At 33.9% G+C, this 24,344-nt stretch overlaps 1 protein-coding gene across 1 annotated transcript; it reads right to left on the bottom strand.

Moving 5' to 3' along the window:
• Nucleotides 1-1,381: 1,381 nt before the first annotated feature.
• On the bottom strand, nucleotides 1,382-24,344 carry LOC110113598 (serine/threonine-protein kinase STY13). Its single transcript, XM_020846239.2, has 7 exons — nucleotides 24,146-24,344; nucleotides 23,425-23,703; nucleotides 14,074-14,206; nucleotides 13,809-14,004; nucleotides 10,937-11,061; nucleotides 3,524-3,682; nucleotides 1,382-2,284 (listed from the first exon to the last, which is right to left on the bottom strand). The coding sequence occupies exons 2-7, from the start codon at nucleotides 23,655-23,657 to the stop codon at nucleotides 1,994-1,996; spliced, it is 1,137 nt and encodes a 378-aa protein (XP_020701898.1). The 5' UTR covers nucleotides 23,658-23,703; nucleotides 24,146-24,344; the 3' UTR covers nucleotides 1,382-1,993.

The following is a 24,344-nucleotide window of genomic DNA, read 5'->3' on the forward strand; positions in this document are numbered from 1 at the left end:
CCTGAACCGAACTGAACCGGCGGTTCAACCGGTGAACCGGCGAACCGGTCCGGGTTCAAAAGAACCGGCCTGTTTCAAAAAAAATAATAATGATAAATAAAATATAAATAATATATTTTACTTCATTGCTTTTTTAAAAAATAATTTTTTTATTAAATAATGAGATTTTTGATACCATTATATATGGTTATCACCTCATGAAACAAGTTTTTTAAGAGAAGAGGGAACTATATATAGAGCCAAAAGCCAACTATCTCTTACTCCTTCATGATGTGGGACTAAAAAAGAGTACATGATAACATGAATGCTATGTTAGCTTGGGCTTTATTGGGCCATTAAATTGAATTTGCTGGGCCAAAATTTGGGCTAGTTGGGCTACGAATTTGGGCTAGTTGGGTGCAAAATCTTTTAAATTTTGTATTATAAATTTGTTATGATGTATATTTATAAATTAATTATATAAATTTATATATTATATTAAATATTATTCTTATTACACATTTTTAAATTTAATATTATAAATTTATAAATTATATTAAAATTTTTAATTTGTTATAATGTATATTATAAGAATCTCATTTATTATAATTATAATGAAATATAAAAATTAATTATAGTTAATTTATTAGATATTCATAAATATAATATAATTAACTAAATATTTTATAAATTATAATTATATTATAATATATTCATCATTTCAATTTAATTTAATTATATTGAAAGATAATTTATTAAAATTATATAATTTAAATTCTTAGAATTATATTATTTGATGTTAAATTCACGTAATTATCCTATTAATGTTATAAATTTTTAATAATATTAGCATTTATTATATCATTCGGTTCGACCCCGGTTCGACCTTTCGAACCTTGAACCTCTCCTTCTTCCGGTTCGTTGTCCGGTCCGGTTTTCTCAACCTTGCTTCTAACCAAAATTCAATGCTTAAAGTTACAGAACAAACATACCTTCAATTTTAAAAAAAAAAACAAAATTAAACTATAAAAGTACAATATCTATTTCAAAAAAAAATTAAACACTAAATAAAAGATTCACAAAAAATTAAATTTTAATAATTTTATTAAAAATAACATAAAATTTGTAAACCAAAGGCAAAAAGAGACATGAATAATGAGAATATGCGAATAGTCCTCACATAATTCTTTGCCCCTCCTGCACCTCGAAATGCATGCCATCACATCATCCAACTATAACTGAATACATTAAAAATGTGCCTTCAAATAAAAATTTATATAAAAAACTCTAATATATATAATATAATTTACAATTATTTAATCAATAACTAAGAACTAAATTTATATCAATTGAATTAATTTGTTTGGTCAGGTAAATCCAACTCAAAATAAAAAAAATTGGATGAGCGCCAAGTTGGGCTGGAACCTCTTGATTTTTGTATCAAAAGCAAACAAAAAGAAAAAGAGCAACGTCAGAGCACTATGATCCTGTATATACAAAACTTGCCAAAAACATGAGTTCATGAGAATGCCATCCCATGCATCCTACAAGATAACCCATTGGCTTCAACAAATGGGCTTTCTACAAACTTCATTTCTGGACAAAAATCTTATGAACCATGGTACAGTGAAAATCTATGCGATGGTTCAGAGCCCCACACTCTGCTTGTACAAGTGTGAATCCATTAGCCATGAGATTAAGGTTTCGTTTGGGATGACTTTCTTTCTGCTTCTTAAAACAACTTTTTAGTATAAAAATTTTAATTTTTATACTAAAAAATTGCTTTATGAAGAAGTAAGAAAGCCGTCCAAAATGAAGCCTAAAAAGAATTTGCATAAAGGTCAAGCAGAATCAAATGATCCGAACCACCAGACAGCTTATGTGCACCAGTGGTGCATAAGATTTTTGTGCAATTTCCTCTGTACTCTATGTATTTTCACTTTCAGTGTGACATATCTAAAATATATAGAATGAGACTCCCCGATTACAGATCTTAGAAAAAGTATATGGCCTCTTATGTTGTCCGACTATTGCCTGCTCTTTTTGCTGCGAAGATTTGACGGAGAAAAGAAAGTTTTCGGACTGAGCGAGTGGTGTTGGTAGTAAGAGCGCCATTGCTGCTGCTGATGACCGCAGGAGAAGCATCAGGCTGTGGAGAAGATGGAGTTAGAGAGAAGAGGAAGGCATTGAGCATGCGAATGATCTGGCTGAAGTCGGGCCGCATATTGGGTTCCTCAACCCAGCAAGATCTTATGATGAAGTCTAAATCAGCGGGTGTGTCCTCTGGTATGGATGGTCTCTCTTGCTTTTGTAGTCGTCCAAAGAGCAATGAAAAATGGAGCTCAAGTTAGTACTTATCAATAACAAGCAAACAATTATTAATAATTTACAGGAAATAGCACTGTGAAATTAACTCAAAGATTACTGAAAAATAAAATCAATTCTTGGCACATTGACGCAACAAACAGGCTTGAACCAAATTTGAATTGAGTTGAGATCAGATTGAATCAAACTAACTCAAGATTGGATCAAATTTTATATGCATGTATGCATGAAGCCATATTCCATCTATTTATATATGTATTTACATTTGAATTAATGTCTTATGGATCCATATCAGAATCTAAATCTGTATGGGTGCATGAATGTCCGTTGAGCTAATGAATTGTCATACCAACAACAATATCAAGTCTTTATCCCACTGCGTGGGATCAGCTACATGAATCCTGTTAAGAGTCAAATTCTCATTTAGATCTAATAAAGAAAGATCATTTCTAATATTTTTTAACCAAGTCTTTCTCGGTCTATCTCTACATTTCTTAACATAGTTCAAATCTAATACATCTACTCTCCTAACCAAGTCATCGGAAGGCCGCCGTTTTATGTGACCAAACCATCTATGGTGACAATAAATTGTCATAAGAGAGAAAAAATAAAAAAAAAGAATCTGGTTTGGAGACCAAGCTTGAATCTGAAGATCAAACTAAATGATTTTTATCAGATATTGAACCAAATAGGCATCAGCTCAAGGCCAGATCGTTCACAGCTCCAAACTATAAATAGATAACTTTTTCATACTTCTAGTCCAATGTAATTTCAGATACCCATTGTTGTGGCCACAGAGCACCGTATCTACAATATGGAATATTACAAATGACACCTACCACCTATGACTGTTTCAACAAGTAATATAACGAGCAGGAAGATGAATCGGATAGTCACGTGCTCACAGAAGCCTAAAATAAAATAAGTGATCATGGCGAGCCATTACTCATAGAAAATTGAAGTTTTCCACCGCATCATATGGCAAGCTTACTGATTTTTCTTTACAAGTTTTTAAAAGAATATTCAGCATATTTTGGCTTCTGTGCAACAATTTTCAAATATGTTGGAATATATGATTGTTAGCATAAGATACTTGTTTGTAGATTCGTATAAATTGTTATAGGATATCAACTTCCATGCCATAAAAATTAGGAAAACTTAAAAAAAAAAAAAAAAAAACAACAACAACAACAACATAAGATAAAGAACTTATCCTTACCTTAAAAGCAGCAGCATATGCTGCCTGTAAGTTGGACATTCCTTCGAATGGCATTCGGTTGGTCAACAACTCCCATAGAACAATGCCAAAACTGTATACATCAACCTTGTTGGTATAGTGCTTCTTCTCACCACGACGCAATGTAACAGTACTGTACAGCTGCAGCATATTTCAATTAGTGCGTTTAACAGATATTGGCCGTGGCTTCACTGGTAAAATTGATGTTAGCAGTCCTAAAATAGGCTATAAATTATTTCAAACATAATGAAGCACTGTGAGAGAAGAGGTTTACAGAGATGATTTTGAGCGAAACATAAAGCAACACTGATTTATAAATATAAGGTAGCCTAATGTGAAAAAAGGACAATAATTTTAGGATTTTAAGGAGGGTGTTTGATTGCTTAGCCTAACACGAAAATGATCTTACTATGACACCACTAGAAGTTATGACCTCAGCCCCAAAAGGAAATTCGTTTTACCATTCAAAAGCTTTGGCATCCTAGTAGATCGTATTCAAGAATAGGCAACTTAATATGGCTACTATCGAGTTGGGCAATCAACCAGCTAGAGCAATGTCTGGAACCTTTTCTATAAGAGAATTAGGTATAACTGAGGAATATGTAGCTTCTCTGGTTCAGTTGGGTGGAAGAGTAGAGGAACCCAGACACCAAAAGGGCTCTTTGGTTTCCATGTCAACTGCGTTATATGGTTGAGAATTTTTGTTGTACAATGTGAAGTATTCGATTTCTTAGGAGTTGTTTGGTTGTATATGTATGTCCATATATGTTGATATATGTAACTGGTTGGTATAAAATAGGTTCATCCTTAGGAAGGTTGGTCAAACAGCACACTTGAGCCTTGCCTTGAGAGAACATTCATTGGAAGCTCTCCTCATCCAACCTTGAAGCCCTGCGATCGTCGTTCTCAAGGGACGATAAGAAGTGTGAGAAGGCTAGTTGGCTCCGTCGACTACGACAAGGGCGTTAGCCACGTCTCCGTTGAGGTGACCGGCGTCGGTCGGGACCAGATACCGGCAAGGTATCGTCTTCGTGTCTACGGCACTCGATGGCAGAAGGATTGGAAGGTATCGGAGGAGGTGGAGCGCCTGCTCAGGCTCAACGACTGGGACGATGTCGATGCTGTCCTCAATTGCTGGGTCGGCCGCTTTGCGAAGAAGAAAAATGCCGATTTACGGATCCATGGGGCAGCAGAACGAAGAAAGGTCACATTATGGCATTTACGACATTTTTGCGCTGGAAATTGCAGAAAGCAACGGACCGCGGGAGGCACCGAGAGGTCGCAGAAAGCAGCCACGGCCCGCGGAATTTTTTCTGACTCGGCTCTACCGCAATGCCCCAAACGAACATTTATCAAATTTTTATAAAGCAAAGCAGCCGTGAAGCAGTCCCAAACGGACCCTTAACTATTTCAATGGTTCTCTCCGATCAAAGCAATCTGCCTTCCAAAAATAACCATGTCCATGCTATAGGAGGCACACATCTAAATAGTCTACAATGAAGGCTCCATCAATCAAGTTTGTCCCCATCTCACAGCCACACTCACCTAGAATACCGGCTGCTTTCCCTAAGAGACTTGCTACTTGTCCAAGACATTTTTTTAGGTAAATTCATCCAATTTCATTCGGAGGATTCGTTCAAGGCACTCATCTTCGAAGACTCAGTCATGGCACTCACTGTTGAGAACTCAACAGGTGCACAAGATACTCGCCAAACTTTCGAGCCATGTCAGAAATAGATTGGCATGTGTGTGAATTTCAGCCTAGTTCACATTTTTATACCAATTTGTATCTGTCAAATTATATATTATTTCTCTATTTGCTAAGGTATAGTCTTTCCTATAGCAAATAAAATGTTAAGAGGCATATTTTGAACTTCATGTCATTTATGCTATTCATAGAGTACTTGATTTCATAGTTGTTATGCATACTCACCTACTCTCTCTCCTTGTCTCGTGCTTTAGCCTAACAAGACTTGCTAGTATGGTCAGGTGTCATCCATGAACAAATTTAGATCCAACATCCTAAAAGTTTTAATGAGCGTGGATTAATGGACAAGAAAACAAACATTGACTAAAGAACAACAAAACTACGAGACATTTATGATCATAGAGAACTAAAACTTCACAACCCGTTGTAATTTAATGGAGATGGAAAGGACTTACAAGGATGATACAAAAGGTGTTGGGGAAAGCTTAATGGAATGCCCCAAGAGAGAGTACTCCTGAGAAATCCTCTAACTCAACAATCTGAAGAAGATTAGAGAACAAAAAGCCTAGTGAAGGGGAGAGAGCCAAAGCTGACCAATATATTTTCTAGGAAGTTTGCAAAATTGAAGCCAATCACCAAGTTCAAAATGGCCCACTTGGAGTCATACTGAGGAAGCTCTAATCCCGTCTACCAAATTAAACAATTCAAGTCAGTAACATCACTGGTGGACGTCAATGATACAATCAAATGCTGAATGTTCTTTACCACCTTCAAAGAATCCTCTCTCGAAGATTCTCCTACCTAATGTTAGGCATCATCAACTTTTTTCGAGTGCAAAAGGATGTTCATCACACAATTCACAGGTGCTCAAAGGCCACACCCAAAAGTTCACGGGCTCTTTTGAAAATGAGATAGGAGCCGAGTTGTTGAGTAGCTTCATCTTGATATATTATGTGGCAGCCAAATTACCAACTAGATATCAAGGGATCACCTTGAAAGACAACTTGATACAATCACAAGCACGTTACCTAAAGACTGTGGGGCTAGTGACAAGTTCGCAAAAGTGTTTCATCTTGAGGGAGAGAGAGAGGAACAAAGTTGAATACAACTAAGAGATGAAAGAGGCCCTAGTGGTAAATGGTACATTTGAGATATCCTCAAAATAAATTCATCTTTCAGTGTGGAGCACCACGACATATCGATGTTGTCTTAACATGTCAAGTTTGTCCAACACCATCTCAACATCAACATTTAATACCCATTGCAAAACATCAATGCCCGACTCTTAACGACATAATCGCCTCTCATCTCAATGCCTAACACACGACATCAAAGCCCAAATCTGGACGTCCTAAGCTTAACCATTTAAAGCAAAAAACTTAATTAAATAAATTATTGATTCTCAATTATTTTTAATATTCTACTTATTAATTTTTTATACTTTTTTTAGTTATAAAAATTATACTATCGTGTCCAACCCATATTTGTCTCATATATCATTAATAATCGACGTGTCTCATGCCCATATCATGTCAAATCCATGTCACCATGTTCGTCTCTCTACATCTTAAGCAATGATTCATTGGGCAAGTCATCGAGCTCAATCACTTCATCTAGAAGTCAAGTGAGAGGTGTTCGCCTTCTTAAAAGTTCTCAGAAGCACCAAAAACTTCACAGTAGCGAGGAAAGTGATGTAGCTTTCTAACAACTAAAACTTGCCTTGTCTTTGCCTCTAATACTAAAAATTCTCTAGCCAAGTGAAAATCTGTTGCTATATCACAGACTAGATGAGGACATTGTTGGCTTACTGTTAGTCAGAGAAAGGAAAAAAGCAATGGCCTATATGGTATGTGAGCATAATGCTAAGGGGCACAAAACCAAGATATCCAATCATTAAATTGGTGTGGGCACTTATAATTTTAGCTCAGCAACTCCAACCATACTTCCAGACCCATGCAATCTAAGTCATCACTAACCATCAACTCAAGGCTATACTTGTCAAACCAAATCATTCTGACATGTTGCTCAAGCGAGATGTCAAACTAAGCGAATTCCAAGTCTCCTATACCTTTGCAGAGAGACATAAAAGCTCAAGCACTCGACAATTTTCTCTTAGACTTCAATGGTGGAGAAGGTGGCAAGTGATGACGATAAGGTGTGGACTCCATATGTGGATGGAGTATCAGGAGACTACGAAGGAGCGAGCATGGTATCGAAAGACCCTGCTAAGATCATACTAACACAAGCCATCCACATCGAATTTAAAGTCACCAAAAGTGGAGTACAAAACCTTGGTCGTTGAACTAAGATTTACTGCTAGAGTTGGCGCCAAGAAATTCATTGTACTCTGACTCATAGTTAATGGTAAGTCAAGTTAATAGCAAGTATAAGATGCACAATAAAGTCTTACAGAAATCTCTTCAAGGTAAAAATGAAGATAGACCAATTTAAATATTTCAAAATAATGCAAATACAAAGGGATTAAAATCAACGCGTTCACTTAATATCAAAGTCGAGGAATCCTGGTGGACGACCAGCTTTAAGGTTGTTGTAACCTAACATCAAAGGCAAAGATGATATGAGTCAAGTCTAATGGCTAAATTAGTTAGATTAATCCCTACATTGAGTATCTAAAGATGGAAGAAGGCTCACCCAAGATAACGAACCAGCACAACTTTAAAATCAAAGCTGGTCAATATCTTTTAATTATGAGCAAATTGTTCAAAAGATCGATAACCTCAATAAACCTAAGGTGTGCAAAAGAAAAAGAAATGGAAAAGGCACCGAGGAAAGTGCACTCATGAGTGCAAAAGCCACTCAGGATGAAAAGCACCAATCCACAAAATGTTCATGCAAAGATATTACTAAATGACACTCAAAAAAGACTTGAGGAATTATCAAAGAGATGCCTTCAGTACCAAAAATTCTCTTGAATGCAACTACAACATTCCCTTAAGCTTTAGGCATTTACTAGTCCTTGGCAATTCACCATTTGAAGGATAAATATTATTAGGTCATTTCCTCCCTCTAAAAGAAAAAGAAAATGTATTCCACTGATGAATGACTACTCCTCAAAGTAGATTGAAGTAAACACTCTAGTGAGGATGACCACTGAGATCATTCAGAACTTCCACTAGGTGGCAAATAAGCACATTCTAAATACAACAACAACAACAACATTTTAAATATGCATATAAACAAATCAAAGAAGCGCGATGAAATACAAAGAAAAATGGAAACGTACTACAACGCAAATGTGAAGTTAAAACTACTCCACCCTTGCAATCTAGTATTGAAAGTGGATGCAACACCTCACCATTCCATAATTTGAAAACTTGGGTCCATTTGGGAAGGATCCTACATCATCAAGAAGGGAGATGGCCCAAGAGCAAGCCACAAATACATTCATGCTAATAAGAAGTGTCGAGAGCATGCGGTGTTGACAACATAAAAACTTTTATCTCCTAAAGGAAAGTCATTGCACTTGTATCGTCTCTTCATTAAAAAAACAATTTCTTACTTTTTATAAAGTTCCTTTCTGTCTGGCGAGTCCATTCTAAATAAATGAATAATGAAAAATAATAATAAAATGACAAAATAATGACTCAAGATCCCTCATTGTACATTTGAGGAACTCCCTGATGGGAAACACTTGTAGATCTCAAGTGCACGCAAAGTCATGAAGGAGAAAAAGAGGTTAGTGGGCTTCTTACCCAACTTTGGGCCCACGAGGACCTAAAGAGGCCCGTTAGTAAAGCCTAGTTGGATTATCAAGTATTAATCTCTTCCAAGAATTAATTAGAGCTTTATCTCGCATCTTATAAGTGATTGCTAAACTTGAGAAAAGGAGATGAGAAGCGTGATGAAAAAATATTAGTTAGAAATAGACTTTCAAGATAAGGTACAACTAATGATAACAAAATTATCATGGGCAAAAGACATGACTTGCTTTCATTAGAACAAGAAAGGACACATTAAGAAATATGATTTCTATTGCAAAAAGAGAAAGACACATTAAGAGATATTATCAAGCTTTGATAAAGTAACATGTGAGTGACAACCACAAGAAGGATAAAGCCACAATATGCTATTTTTGTTGCCAATTGATCAGATGCATACCTAAGTGATGTTCTCTTGGTGGCTGATTGAGACATATAATGATTAGTGAATTTAAAGTTCAACAAAAGCATAGCATATGTGCCCATATAAGAAGTTATGCTTCATTGTTAAATCATGTGTTAGTGGTAAAATTTATAGAGAGATAATGTTGCATGAAGTCCATAGGTTTTGACACTGAAGTTAAGGATGTATGCTTGTGTGAGTAGGACATTAACAAGAGCCAAGCATGTTATAGAGTTCAATATGAATACTGTAGTTTTAACTACTCTTAGTGAAGCAGGATGTAGGAACTTAGGAGATCATATAATTTGCAAGGACGCATTAATTGTCATGAAAACAAAGATACTTGTTGGAGTTCATGTGTTACAAGGAGCAACTTTAGGTGTACCTACTTCAATTTCATCATCATCATCATCTGAGTTGGAACATATAATTTGAATACAACAACAACATCAAGCCTGTGTCCCACTACGTGGGGTCGACTACATGAATCTTTTTTTCTCCATTATGTCATGTTAAAAGTCAAAATCTCATTTAAATATAATAAAAAAAATATCATTTCTAATATTTTCTAACCAAGTCTTTTTAAGTCTACTTCTACTTTTCTTAACATAAGTCAAATCTAATACATCTAAGGCGACTCCGCCAATTTATGTGACCAAACCATCTAAGGCGACTCTGTCTAATCTTATCTTCCACTGGAGCTACTCCAACCTTTTCATGTATATGCTCATTTCGTATCATATCTCTAAGGGTAAAGCCACTCATCTGCCCGAGCATCCCCATCTCTACAACACTTAAATTAGTATTATGCTTCTCTTTTAATGGCCAACATTCGACACCATAAAGCATTGTAGGTCTCACCGCCATCTTATAGAATTTTCCCTTAAGTTTGAGGTGGACTTTTCTATCACACAACAAGCTCGATGCATTCCTCCACTTCCACCATCCAACTTGAATTCTATTGATAATATCCCCATCTATTTCACCATCACTCTAAATAATAGATCCAAGATATCTAAAACGTGTACTCTTATTAATCACTTGATTGTCCAAAGTCAAAATCCCTCACTAAGTCTATTACTATTAAAATTACACTCTATATATTCAGTTTTAGATCTACTAAGGTGAAAATTATAATTTGAATAAGAAAAAAAATAATGCTTGAGCAGCAAGTTAGGTACAGAAACAAAGGAAAGCACAAGTTTTGGGAAGATTGCAAGATATCATGTAGCACAATATTTTTAACAAAAGTCATACAATTCTAACATTCAAGGGGTGATTTTACTTATTAATTTAATCTTCTATATTATCTCCTGTATAGAACATACGGTTTGTATGCTAGATATGACATTAAAATACTCACTTTACCCAAGATACAAAATAACAAAATAATTAAGAAATAATTAACTACAACAAATAAAATTATAAGGCCTTTTCTAAAGATAATGATGCACCCGGATTCCAACAATATCAACTACCTAAGTATATTTATAAATTAGCATGGAAATAAAAAATGAAGAAAATTTTAAACATTGAACAAAGTTTGTATGCTACATATGACCAACCTCAGGAGCCATCCATCGATACGTCCCTGTTTCAGCCGTCATCATCTCTGTCACTGTTTCTTCTCTGGCCAATCCAAAATCTACAAGCTTAACATTTTTTTGATTTGCAGTAAGAAGCAAATTATCTGCACATTTTTAGTTATCCATATAAGGGATCATATTCGCAATATTATCCAAACACATAGCCTAATAATGAAAGTTGCAATAAATGTATCTCAAATAACATTATATAATTAAATTGCAAGTTATTCATGATAAACATGGAAAACTGTAACAAGAAAATTCAAATGTATTAATTGATCGAGGGCATCATCTCAAATGCCATCATCACAATCATTAAGTCCACTAATTTATACATAGGACCCATTTTAATACACTTCTCTCTATAGAATCAACATATTTTGATCCTAGCATTTTTTTATTCACGAGGCATGTCAGTGTATTGATCTAGCATATTGAGTTAATGAAGGGTCCAAAGTTGTACTGTGTATCAAGTCATGTGTGAACAATGACATGAGCCATGTGAGTTATATTTAATAATGGTTGAACCCAAGCTGCCTTAATCTATCCCTTCATTGGAAAAAGCTTTTTTACCACTAATTAGATATTTGAGCACCACATCACCCCTGACACAAACTTTTGAGTTCGCTCATTTCTATATATAATAGTATTGTTTCATGATATGTTACTTGATAATCTTTTAAATGAAATCTTATTTGTTTAAATGCAAACTTACCTTAGCTTGTGTTATCTCCCTTTTCAAGTAATGAACCTCATAAGTGTGATACACACCTTGAAGGACTCCTAAAGATGGGAGAAGACCAAACATGAGGAAGAACAATCACTGTGACTCTTCATTGGTACCTATTAAGCATTTTAAGAAATTATATAAAGATTCTTTTTTCTATAAACGTGGTAAGTATTATTATTCTCTAAAAGATTATCAAAGCAATGAAACCCTAAAGTTTTCAAGAAAGAATTTTACACATTAAAAGAAACATCAAAGATCTTTTTGTTGGCATGGTTACTTCAAAAACAAAATTATATCTATGAACCAACCCATTAACCTAAGATTGATGAGGGAAATCCTTTTCCTAACCCTAAATTAAATTCTAAAATGTTACCCCAAATTACAGGTGACATTGATAATCAAGCAAAGGATTTTAATGACAAGGATGTCTAACACTATAATGATACTAGCGATAAAAAGGAAATAAGGCAATTAGCCATGTATCATGATTTAATCACCCTCATAATTGATGAGGCATCTCTTGCATTTCCTATAAATCATAATCTTAATGAACATCTATAAAACTATATTTTATTGAACTTGCAAGAGAAGTATACCCTATATAATCACCCATGAAGCTACCTTCTCTGAAGTCTTCTATTGACTTAATATCAAAATTATTCAGTATGGATATAATCTTTAAATCAACCATGTAAAAGGATGAACTGATTTACATGACAATAAACCTAATTGCTGAACTGGCATATTCATTTAAGTCTTACGTGTTTACTTTCCTAATAGCACTACCAATGCATGAACATTAACTTTGAAATGAAAATAAAATTAATTTAGTAAGAACCAAGGAAATTTTTCAAAGTTTCGAAGGAATAATTGCATTGATTTTCCTGTCAAATAGGTGTAGTGCATTTACAGTATTATTTTCTAAGAGTTTGCATGATTTTAACTATAAAATTCAACAAATGACGAATGATAATTCATACAGACTGCCTTTAAGTTATCTCAACCCGGCCTTCATAATTGCTAACTCCCCTATTGTTAGATCCTTGTCTAACTTTTATTTCTCTTTACAATCATTAAGGCTTGGGATTGTAAGGTTAACAACTAATATTACCAAGTGCCCATATTCAACATCATAAGACCTTTGGATTACCAATATTAATTGAATAAATTAAATACTTCCCATAACTTATTGAGTAGGCCTTTGTTGAAGCATCGATGAATTTCATTTTACCATTGCAGCACATTCTAGCTTAATTCCACTCCACAATGTAGCTTTGCATAAGTGGCGGATTCTAGCTTACTTCTGCTCCGCATTGTAGTTTTGCATAAGTGTCACATCAAGTAACTACGTGAGCACAGCCAGGTTTTCAGTTACTCAAATGAACTCCAACTACAACGCAGTCAACTTACCGGCACAGAACTATCAACACATACCACCACAAAAAAAAGAAGAATGCAAATAAACACATCAGAGACCAAATGCAATCCACGCAAATTTTTTGTAGTTATGTAACTCATAATACAAAAAATGTGGCAGTTCAATCAGGCATTCTAAAAAATGTGGCAGTTCAAGATACCTTTGTTTCCTCAAACAACTAAACTTTTTTGCAGAACTTTCCCTCATAAAAGTCTGATGATACAATTAAAGATAAAAATTACTACTATAATAGCTTTTTTCAGTGAACTTACCATCTTGTCCGTAAGCAGTAAAATTTGACTTGCAAGTGCAGTAGTAAAAAAAATTAAGAAGATCGATCCTTCATTTTGATGTTTGATCAATACTTCAATTTGGCTATTAATTAACTGATATTTCAAGAAGAATTTTATTTGCTTCTTGCTTCCTTAGTTTTTATATCGCAAATCATAGACTGGAATCATAGCAAATTAGGAACTGCCATGTAATATAAACATGAGAACCAAAAATGGTGTTCTGTTAAAGGAGCAACTCTTCCAAGAAAAAAAGGGTAGGAAACGGTCAGCATTTAAAAAAAAAAAGTTATCACATGAATAATGTTGTCTTGGAAGAAAAAAAACAAACATTGGTATACTGAAAAAAAGAAAGTAAAGATTTATATGTGAGTGCACACAGTGTTTTATGTATGTAGGAAGAGAAATACTGACCCGGCTTTAAGTCTCTGTGTATTATTCCATTTGCATGCAGGCACTCCAATGCACGAGCAATATCAACTGCGAAGCTAGTTGCTAGACGAAGATCTAGTTGCTTTGGTCTAATACTTTCCAAATATTTTTTTAAAGACATTCCCGGCAACAACTCTGTCGCAATAACCATGATAGGCTCCTTGCAGGCTCCAATGAACTGCATAAGTTGAACAGTTCTTAACTGAACAAGAAATAAACTGCCTGCTGCATTTCAAAATGAACACACCTTAACAAGATTTTCATGTTTCACTTTAGACATCATATTGACTTCTCGAATAAAACGAGCCTGAATTGTCATTTTTTCCTCAGTCGTGCTGCCACCATTGATAATTTTGAGTGCTACAACTTGCTCACCAAACCTGAGAAGACAAAATTGTAACTATAATAAGCCTTCCAAAGATAAGTAAATACAAGAAGGCAATGACAGCAATAAATAGAATCCCGCCATTGTGACCTGGAAGTAAGGATTGCAGAAACAAAATAGGAAAAACAAATAGTTCATAATGTGAAGCTTAAAGTCTACAGCCATCTAAAACATAAATATTTGCATTACATTGATCATTTAAATTTCAAATTCGAGCCTCAATTTTAAATTCATTAGTCAAGTTCAAGATAGCTAAGGGTGTAAACGAGCTAAATTGGAGCAAGCTTGTTCTGAACTCATTAAAATTTTAGTGCGTTCTTCTTTGGCTCGTATTTAAAATGGTTCATGAACACCGTGATTATGCTCTGCTCATTAGAATTCAAACCAAACACAAACTGATTTCGTAGATATACAAATAAATAATAAGATAAATATGATAGAATCACTCTACTTCTTATCCACTAATAAATTAATAAATCTACTATGTATGTACATGTGTGTGTGTATAAGCATCAAGCTTTCTTTATGTAAGGCTCATTAAGAGAAAGTGCTCAAAATAACTGTTGAATATCAACTTGTTTAATTAACAAAGAAATTGAAGGCAAGCCCTTAGAGAGCTTAGCATGAGCTGTTCATGAACGATAAGCTTTGATGATAGCCAAAGAGATAGTAGATTTTGATTTTTTATTTAATTTTAAGTTAAAAAAAATAGTTTAGAGTTTACATTCACATGCCAATAATAAAAGATTTCTTTCATAAATGGATCTGTTCCTATGTCTATCATCAACTTTTACTAGTATTCCAATTCTATTGAGCATTCCTTCAATAGTTGGAGGCAATTATTGTAATAATAGTTATTCAATATCTTATGGTTGTTCCTACTATTTTCTAGGTATGAAGCAGCTTCTATAGCTATTCCTAAAGGTTTTCCAATTTTGAGGCTACTCTAGAAGACCAACTTTCTTGTCATTATATTCATTGGGCTTCCAAAGATGGCTTCTACACAACTCTTGTGGTTCTATTCGAGTGCCCTTATATCATATTCTTACACCTGCTTCTATCCTAATCAATTTTATGAGGCCTATGAATAAATGCACTCCAAGGCCGGCATAACAAGAGTAAAGCATAAATGAAGTTATTTTTTTATGTGATCAAATGTAACAATAGAAGCATTATAGGACAGGTAGTTTTAATGTTGAAGCTCTCTCGCTTGACCTCGATAACTGCTCCTAGGTTAACTCAACTAAGTATGGCAAAAATGACAAGTGAAAGACGTGACTTCTCACAAATGTTCTCCGAAACACATTGATCAAAAGAAAATCGTCTAAACAACATCTATTCATGAATTGAACAATGGAAAGGCATTTGGGGCAATAGAAATAGCATAAATAGACACTCATTTTGTATGGGGCCTCCGCATGAAGAAAATGAAAAATTCGCCCATAAATGAGATGCCGACAAGACTTGGATTTATGCAAGCAATAAAAAATGGTAAAAAAAAAATTACAATATATAATAAATAGCTAGATAGCTAAATAATAATAATAAGTTATTATTGTTATTATCATTCTTAAATTTAAAATATAAAAAATAAGTCAAAACCTAAAACTACCCCCCCCCTATTCCTATCCAGTCACCCATTCCCTAAGTCTCTCGTCCATCACTCACACTCACTATCTCACTCTCATTATCTCGATCTCTCACACTCTACACTCTTCCCTCACTCTCTGACTCTCCCGCAATCTCTCTCACCTAGCCGCAACCACCAACTCCCAACTACCATTAAACTAGTCACATGCATGCCACCCCACCACCGCCTTCTTCCTCGCCATTGCCTATCAACCCTTTATTTCTCTCTTACTGAGTCTCTCTCTCTCTCTCTCTCTCTCTCTCTCTCTCTCTCTCTCTCTCTCTCTCTCTCTCTCTCTCTCTCTCTCTCTCTCTCTCTCTATCATTCTCTCTCTTTCTCTCTTTCTTTTCTCCATCTCTCATTCTCTCTCTCACTTAATCTCTCTCTTGCTCACTTTCACTCTATTTTTCCCTATTTCTTTCTCTTTCTATTCTCTTTTTCTCTCCATCTCGCTCTCATTCTCCCTTCCTTTCCCTCAATCTCTCCTCTTCCTCTCTCTAGAGAGGAAAAAAAAGAAAAAAAAAAAGACAAAAACAAAAGAAACGAACATTGGCATTCAACCTCATTTCCCCTTTCTATTTCTCTTTCTTGCTCCCTCACGCACTCATTATTGTTTCGTTGTCATCACCTCATGTGCACATGTATAAAATATTTAACACTTAGAACCCTCAAAATCATGATTGTGACACATGCAACGTGACAAGCAAAATTTATGGGTTATTTTCTTTGCATGTCGAGGGAACTCTTTAAATGTCACTTGCGATGCAGCGAGTAAGCCCTATGCGTGTTTTTTTAACACAACAGGGAAATTCAAATTTAAGTCCTCAAGTGCTCTGTTCCAATATTATGAAGAAATTGCAGTGACTCTCAAATAGGTAAATAAAGACCTGTGCTTTCAAGCACGATGGGATAGAAGACCGCATGACCACAGTGTGTCAAGACTCTGACTATGCAATTTTCTAAGCATGATTAAAAGACCTAGCACTCCCAAAAAATACCCCATGCAAGTGAGACATGATATGGCTATCAAAATTTTCAATGAACAAACTTGCAATGAACAAAATTAAAGTGAACTTTCTATGCTTAATAATGCGTCCAAAGATTTAAAATATATATAATTCTAAAATTGCAAAATATAAAATATCAAACCCCCAAAATGCAATACACAAAATCAAATAAACTACAATAACTAGAATCACAAACTATAACTAAAACAAACTTACAGAGGATTTACGATGAATGAATTTGAAAGCCAAGCAATAAGCAAGAAGATGTATAATATACTTGCAACCTTGCTTACGAGCACAAAACCTCTACATTATTATTAAGAACTCTCTTGAATACTCAAAATCCTTAAGAGCTCACTCAACGATTTGAACTTAGAATAAAAAAGAATACAAGAGAGCTCTATTTATAGATCTAAATGAACACTCATGAGGCTTAATAATGCGTCCAAAGACAAAAGGATAGAATTCCATAAACAATAAAAATAATGATTAAGATTATAAATGATAGTTAATGATAGTGTAAGCATAGCCCATATTATTAAGCTAGTAAGATAAGTTAAATCAGTTAAAAAATGAATGCACGGCTCAATAAGCCCACGCTAGCTGTTACAAAAATAGGCATGGAAACAATTGACTTCCTACACTTTGTAGGGTAATGATAAAGTTGGGAGATTGAAGAACACAAGGATAGCCTCGCCATGAAGCATGGAGGTTCAAATATGATTTATGATCATGGAAAAAAAATTAACACAAAAAAGACAGTAATGAAGACGTCAATAATGCACACATGATGCAATGTTCAAAAGTCCCTTCTAATCAAATTAAAAATTCACAAGTATCACATGGTAGTTGCATATATTCTACCATGCAAAATTGGCCATAGTTAAAAATCAACTTTCGGAAATATTGTTTAGTGCTATTTATAAGGAACATTTAATGCAACGCAAGCATTCTTCACAAGTATCACATGGTAGTTGTATATATTCTGCGATGCAAAATTGGTGGCAGCTGCACCACACTAAATACATTTATCCCCTTTAAAATTAAAAATCAACTTTTGGAAATATTGTTTGGTGTTATTTATAAAGAACGTTAATTCAATGCAAGCATTCAAACAAGTACAAGTTCTTATAGACCAATTACCAAAAGTCAAATCAGACTGCAGATCTAAATTGAGGCCATTTCAAGCCTTTTCAAGCAGATTTATGTATATGGAAAATTTATTTTGATTTATTTTTCAAGTAAATTACCTTATTAGGTTTTTCCTCTCTGAAATTAATATGAATTTAAATTTAACGTTCGTTGAATTAAACAAGATTAAATAGCATTTAAATGTTTGGCTTAATATTTGTGACCCCATTTATACAAAAAGAGGAGCCCATGATGAACATCTGGGATTATTAATAGATGATTGAATGAAAGAAAGCAATTAAGTGCTCCATACATCCAAGTTGTTAATATGAATCGCTCTAAACTGCGTGTGGAGTTTTATTCTTTCCCGAGCTATCAAATTTTATCAAAGCTCATGCTCGTGCATCACATATAAATCTCAAATTCTCAAATCTACTCATCTTGATCCTGTAACAAACACTAAATTAGCACCCACACCATAGCACTCCAACAGTCCAACTGCATGTGAAGTTGTGAACCCAAACAAACGCTTCCCTACAAAGGCTACCCCCTACAACCAATGTCTCTCTTTTGCAACAAGCCTAGTATATATGCATATCACCTGCATTGGCCCCTTCATGCTCTAACCCATTAATTGCTTGTTGAGCCGGCCTCTACTAAACCTTTCCCTAGTTAAATTTTTAAAAAAAAATTTCTAATTTTTAATAGAAACAGAATTTAAGAAAAAAATTCAGAGTTTGTCGCTAAATTAATCAACAACAAGGTCCTATCGTGAAATATTGCAGTGACATGGCTTATTTTCTTATTTCTTTTAAAGTTGATACTTTTTTCTAATTTTGTTGGTGACAGAATTTTGAAAGAATATTTTTTATAAACAAATGTTAATTTTAAGACTTAATGCAAAGCATAATTTTATTTGTTCTTTTGTTTTTTTTTTTAAATTTTAAAATTAAATTTACTTATTGATTAAATCTTAATTTAATTTAAATTTATATATTTTAGAATAATCACTTAAATACCCATCAAAATAAAGTCCAATTTTGATGTGGATAATCTGGTTTAAAATTTTGACAAGCCACAGAACTAGATTAAAATTCTCTATCGTACATTATATAGTGCTACTTAAGCTTTGTTTGGGATGGCTTTTTTACTGCTTCTTAAAGCAGCTTTTAGTTAAAAAATTAATTTTTTTACTAAAAAAACTACTTAAAGAAACAATAAGAAAGTCATCCCAAACGAAACCTTAGCATCATTTAACTTCTCAATAAGAAAATAACTATGTGATTTTCTTGGCTAAGAACCCTACTTATAATTAAATTTGACATCAAAACTCCTATCTTAATTTCCATGCTATCATTTAATGATTTACCTAATATTAAAGTATTAAATAATAAATCGATACTTCATTTAAAGTTTATCATTAAAAGTTTAATTCAATGTATTTAAAAATAAATATTAATTAAACTTTGGCTCAAATATGAAATAAATTAAATGATAGTACAAAATTCAGTCACAATCAAAATTAAATTAAAAAAAAAAAAATAAGCCATATTACCAGTTAACTGAGCGCAATATTTCATAGGATGACCTTATGATTGGTTAATTTGATGAAGTTTTGTTTATTTTGTTTTTTTTTTTTAATTTAAAAAAGGTTGTCTTTTAAAATAACTTTGCTTCCTACACCTGCACATCCTTCCACACGACTCCTGCTCCACTAATTGCCTTAGCCGCGTGCATCCCTCTCCACTTGTGCATCCCTTTCCACTTGTGCCTCAGTCGTACATGCCACGACACTTTTGTGTATGCATCAAACTCTTTCTGCACCTGTGATTGTTTCTTCATCAAGATTAGTTGCATCTGGTCATCCAAGTACAAATAAATCTTTAGATTGCCTATGAAAATGCAAGCACCAACTAGATTAGCAATGCACTCAACCTGTCATTGACCACTCATCATCAAGCATAATAACCGCTCCAATTCATGTTGGAATCTCTAGATTCCATACTCAATCGATTGTTACTCTAATAAGATCAAATGGTAATTTCCAAATCCAAGACTACACAATGAGAAAATGTATCAGGTAAACTAGCTAATATTTTGACAATCAATTGATTCAAGTATCACCAAAAAGTAAAAAATAAAAAAAAAGTATCACCAAAAAGTGCATACCATCAAACAATGCCATTAGTTTAATCTTTTAATAAGTCTAGGGCATTCAAACTCCAATGTTTGAAGGAAGAAGGTAAGTTTGAGGATGTGATTAATGTGGCATCTAACTGATGAGGATATTAAAAATTTCAATGATGATCAAGTGCAAAGGCTAGTTGTAAGATTTATTTTTACATCTCAACCACTTACGAGGATTGAAAATGAGCTAGTACTTTCTTAATGTGTGCAACTTATTATGATATGAGATGCCAATTAGTCATAGATGGTTGCAGTTCAATGGATTTTATATCAAAAGCAACTTTGCTTAGAGCTAATTTAAAAGAAAATTTAAATCATGTTACTTTCCATGTAAGCTAGGGTAAACCAAACATTCCTACGTGTAAATAAGCATTACCTAGATCCAATCCAAATGGATAGCTACAAAGACAAGATACAGTCTGACGTCCTCCCCATGGATATTGCACATATCCTCTTAGAATTTCAAGAACAATATCACATGAAATTATCCATTATGGGTGAGAAAATACTTATTAAAGTCAATGGTTTCTATGATCATTTATTTCCTACAAATATTACAAAGTCTTCGTCTGCACAACAACAAAGGCCTGAATCTAATATGAAGACTACTTTTAGGGAATTCCCTGAGGCTAGACTATAACTTTTGCACATTGTTCCGTCCACTCCTAAATTTATTTAACTATTTTAGGTTCTGATCAATGCTTCAACTGTTTCAACATACCACAATTCATTTCTAGCTTATTATTTTGTGATTCAAAGGCATTCTAGAGGATTATCATTGAATTCCTCATAATATTTCTATTGTTCACACATGAAATTTCTCTTGCCTTTAACAAAATATATACCTACAATGGTAAGAGACCATTTATCAAAAAATTTCATGGCATTACTCTTAATTAATTTCCGAATCAGCATACCCTATATGAGAGATAGATTCAATATGACATTGATTTTTTATCAAGTTCACAGTTACCAAATTTGCGCGATGGTAGAATGAACCCCAAAAAGCATGATGAGCATGAGCTCAAACCCAAGGTAGATGGACGAATACAAAAAGAATTTCTACAACAAAATTTAAGCACATCTGTTCTCCCTAAGTTGTTCCTGTAGAAGAAAGATGGTTCTTTGCCTATGTCTGTTGATAATCACAAAATAAATTAAATCACTAGAAGTATATATTCCAAAAACGTACATTGGATGGCATGCTTGACATAATATTTGGGTCAATGTAAATTCAAATTTTGATTTGTGCAGTGGTACCATTAGATTTGGATTTATCTAAGGATGAACAGAAAAAAAAAAACGCTTAAGACACATGCTATACAAATAGTCCACCATACCAATTGGATTGTCCATATGACTAGGACCTTTATGAGATTGATGATATAGTTGCTACGCTTCTGCCATTCATTGTTAAGTTTCTAGTAGTTTCTTTCAATGACATACTAAGTTTTAGCTCAACTAAGACCAAGCAACTTGATCATTTGTGTATAGTCTTCTCTAAGTTAAAAAAAGAAAAGTTGTATATTAATCTCAAAAAGGCATTTATATGCAATAAAAAATCATATTTCATGCCTTTGTAGTGCTTTTTAAAGGAGGACTTGAACTAGATCACTTAAAAATAAAAAAAACAAATAAATAAACTTGATTAGTAACTCCAACTTCTATCTTTGAGATTAGGAGTTTTTATTGATTAGCTATATTTTAAAGATGGCCATTAGAATACTCGGTGCCATTAGTGTCGTTTTGACAATACTATTGAAAAAGACCAATGTTAATAGTTACCAAATATGATTTATTTACCATCTATAGAAGGACCATGAGGCTAGTTGTTCTTTATAGGTACATAAGCATGTAGCTTAGTGAATGGATGCTCTCACACGAGCATGTTGAGATGAATAATAGGTGAGCAGCCTTTATTGATAGTTCTTAATATTTATTCTCTAGATGACCTATTTATGAATTCTCATCTAAAAAGATGCAGCAAAAAAGTGCTCCAACAAATAAATATAAATGACATTGGAAAGCATGCTTGGTTTTTCCATGAGCTTGGCTTCAAATACTAGCCAATAAGATTGTTTCAAAGTCTTTGATGAAACTGAGGCATCCTTAGCACACCAAAAGTATATCACTACAATGAACAGTTGAATCCACGTGTTTTACCCTTGAAAATAATTGAGTTCGTGTACTTTTTATGGAGGTCTGTTGGTGTATAGAAAACATTCCAACATTCCAATTAATCATAAGGAAATTCTAAAAGGAGATCAATTATCTATAAATTAGAAGTTAGTGAAAGTATAAAATAGAAGATTTCTAATGGTAAAATACGTTCATGCTATAAAAAGTAATTGTTATCATGGTTTGGGAAGCAGCAAAGAGTTGGAGTTAGAGAGCAGGTGTTGAGATGTTAGAAAAAAGAATGAGCAAGAGATAAGACGTTAGAAAAAAGAATCGACAAATCTCAAGTATAATACTAAAATCATGGTATAAGGAACTATATTTTCGGCCATTAATGCAACGTTGCTGCTATAATAAAGTAAAACAAAAAAAAAAAACACTCATGCATTTCTTGTTGTTTTTATTCAAATTCTAATAGGTTTGCCAAACATAAAAGTAAAGGTACACCTACCAACACTACTAAATGGTGTCAAAGATTACAAGGAGAAAAATATCAAAGCTTCCATTCTACTTATATGACCCTGTTTTAGGATATTATGCTAATAGAGAAATGACCACAAGGCAGTAAACTCTTGCCCCTAATAGAAATAGAAACTTTCCATGTTCTTTATTTTTTATTTATTGCAATCACAATAATTTTAGGTTATGCAATTAGTGTTTACAAATATTCTACCTAAATCATGTTAAGATAGAAGCAAGGAAAGAGCAAGAGAAGTGGAGGTTGGGAGAAGAAGCATCAACAGTGATTCCCCACACAAAGCAGTCCTTTATGCTCTAAGATAATAGATAATATTATTTTCAACATCTATTTGTGCATTCACTGTCAATCCTGGAAAATGTTTAGGAATGAATTAATTATCATTTATGTTTAACAAAATGAATTAGTCATTTTCATACAAGGTTCATTCACAAACATTTCCAACAATTCTTTTGTGCATATACTTGCAGCTCAACAAAGAAAATACGGCACAGAGCACATGACCATTGATAAAACTACAAAGTAAAAATGCAAAATTGTTGTATCTTTGCACTGATTAATGCCTTGTGGTAATTAAACGTTACTACTAAGATTTCACTTACTTTCCCTCATAAACTTTCCCATGAGCACCTTCACCAATCTTGGATCCTATATAAAGTTTCTTCGGATCAATCAAAAGCTTTTTATCAATCTCCAACTTCTCAACTGGAACAGTGCAGTCACTGTCAATGGACGGCCTGCCAGGATGAACAGAATCCGCTGCTTTTTTTGGTCCAGAATTCGTAAACTTCCCTCTTTCTATTCCACCATTTTTATCATCTCTGCCGTAACTCATCTCTTGGCAAAATAAGAAAAACAAATATCCCTCGCTTTAGAGTCCCCTGAAAACCATAAAGCAATTAGAATCATGATTCATTAAACATTAAGACAAACAAATAGTTTGAAGAATCAAAGTTCAAATCTTAAACAAAACTAGAACAACAACAGTAAAATTACTAAATAAAACCATGAATCTAATGTAATAAACAGGGCAAAACATGTATTTTTCATCATCAAATTCCAAAGCACTACCACCTTGCATTTTACAAAACCATAAGTATAGTTCCCTCTGCTCCAAAAAAAGCAAACACTCGATCAAAAAACCTACTGCCTCATGGAATTACCTTTACCCCCAAAATATCTCGCCTCCTCAGAATCTCCAATAATAAAAGGTATTGTTAATAACATCTCATCCGGCCATCATCGAAAGAGCCAGGAAACGCTAATCTTGTGGTTACCGACGAAGTAAATTAACTAGGTTAAAGTTTCAGAAGTATGAGCTACCTGAGCCCGGATAAGCTTCCTCCCTGCTCCATCAACTTCGACCAACTAATTTGCTTCTCCTCAAAGCTGCAGTAAAACCCTAACCCTAATCTCCATCATTTTCCCGTTCCCATATCCGCTTCTTCTCTCTCACGCTCTCTCCCCCCTCAAACCGAGAAAGCAAAGACGTCTCTGCGAAGATATTCCGAGCATCATGACT

Source organism: Dendrobium catenatum, unplaced genomic scaffold (genome assembly GCF_001605985.2).
Source record: "Dendrobium catenatum unplaced genomic scaffold, ASM160598v2 fragScaff_scaffold_1113, whole genome shotgun sequence".
Classification (NCBI taxonomy): domain Eukaryota; kingdom Viridiplantae; phylum Streptophyta; class Magnoliopsida; order Asparagales; family Orchidaceae; genus Dendrobium; species Dendrobium catenatum.

Coding starts and splice junctions, on each gene's coding strand:
- LOC110113598 (XM_020846239.2), bottom strand. CDS start 23,657: ATGAGTTACGGCAGAGATGATAAAAATGGTGGAATAGAAAGAGGGAAG. Junction 14,207..23,424: donor GGGAAAGTTTATGAGGGAAA/GTAAGTGAAATC, acceptor TTGTCTTCTCAG/GTTTGGTGAGCAAGTTGTAG. Junction 14,005..14,073: donor AACATGAAAATCTTGTTAAG/GTGTGTTCATTT, acceptor CAACTTATGCAG/TTCATTGGAGCCTGCAAGGA.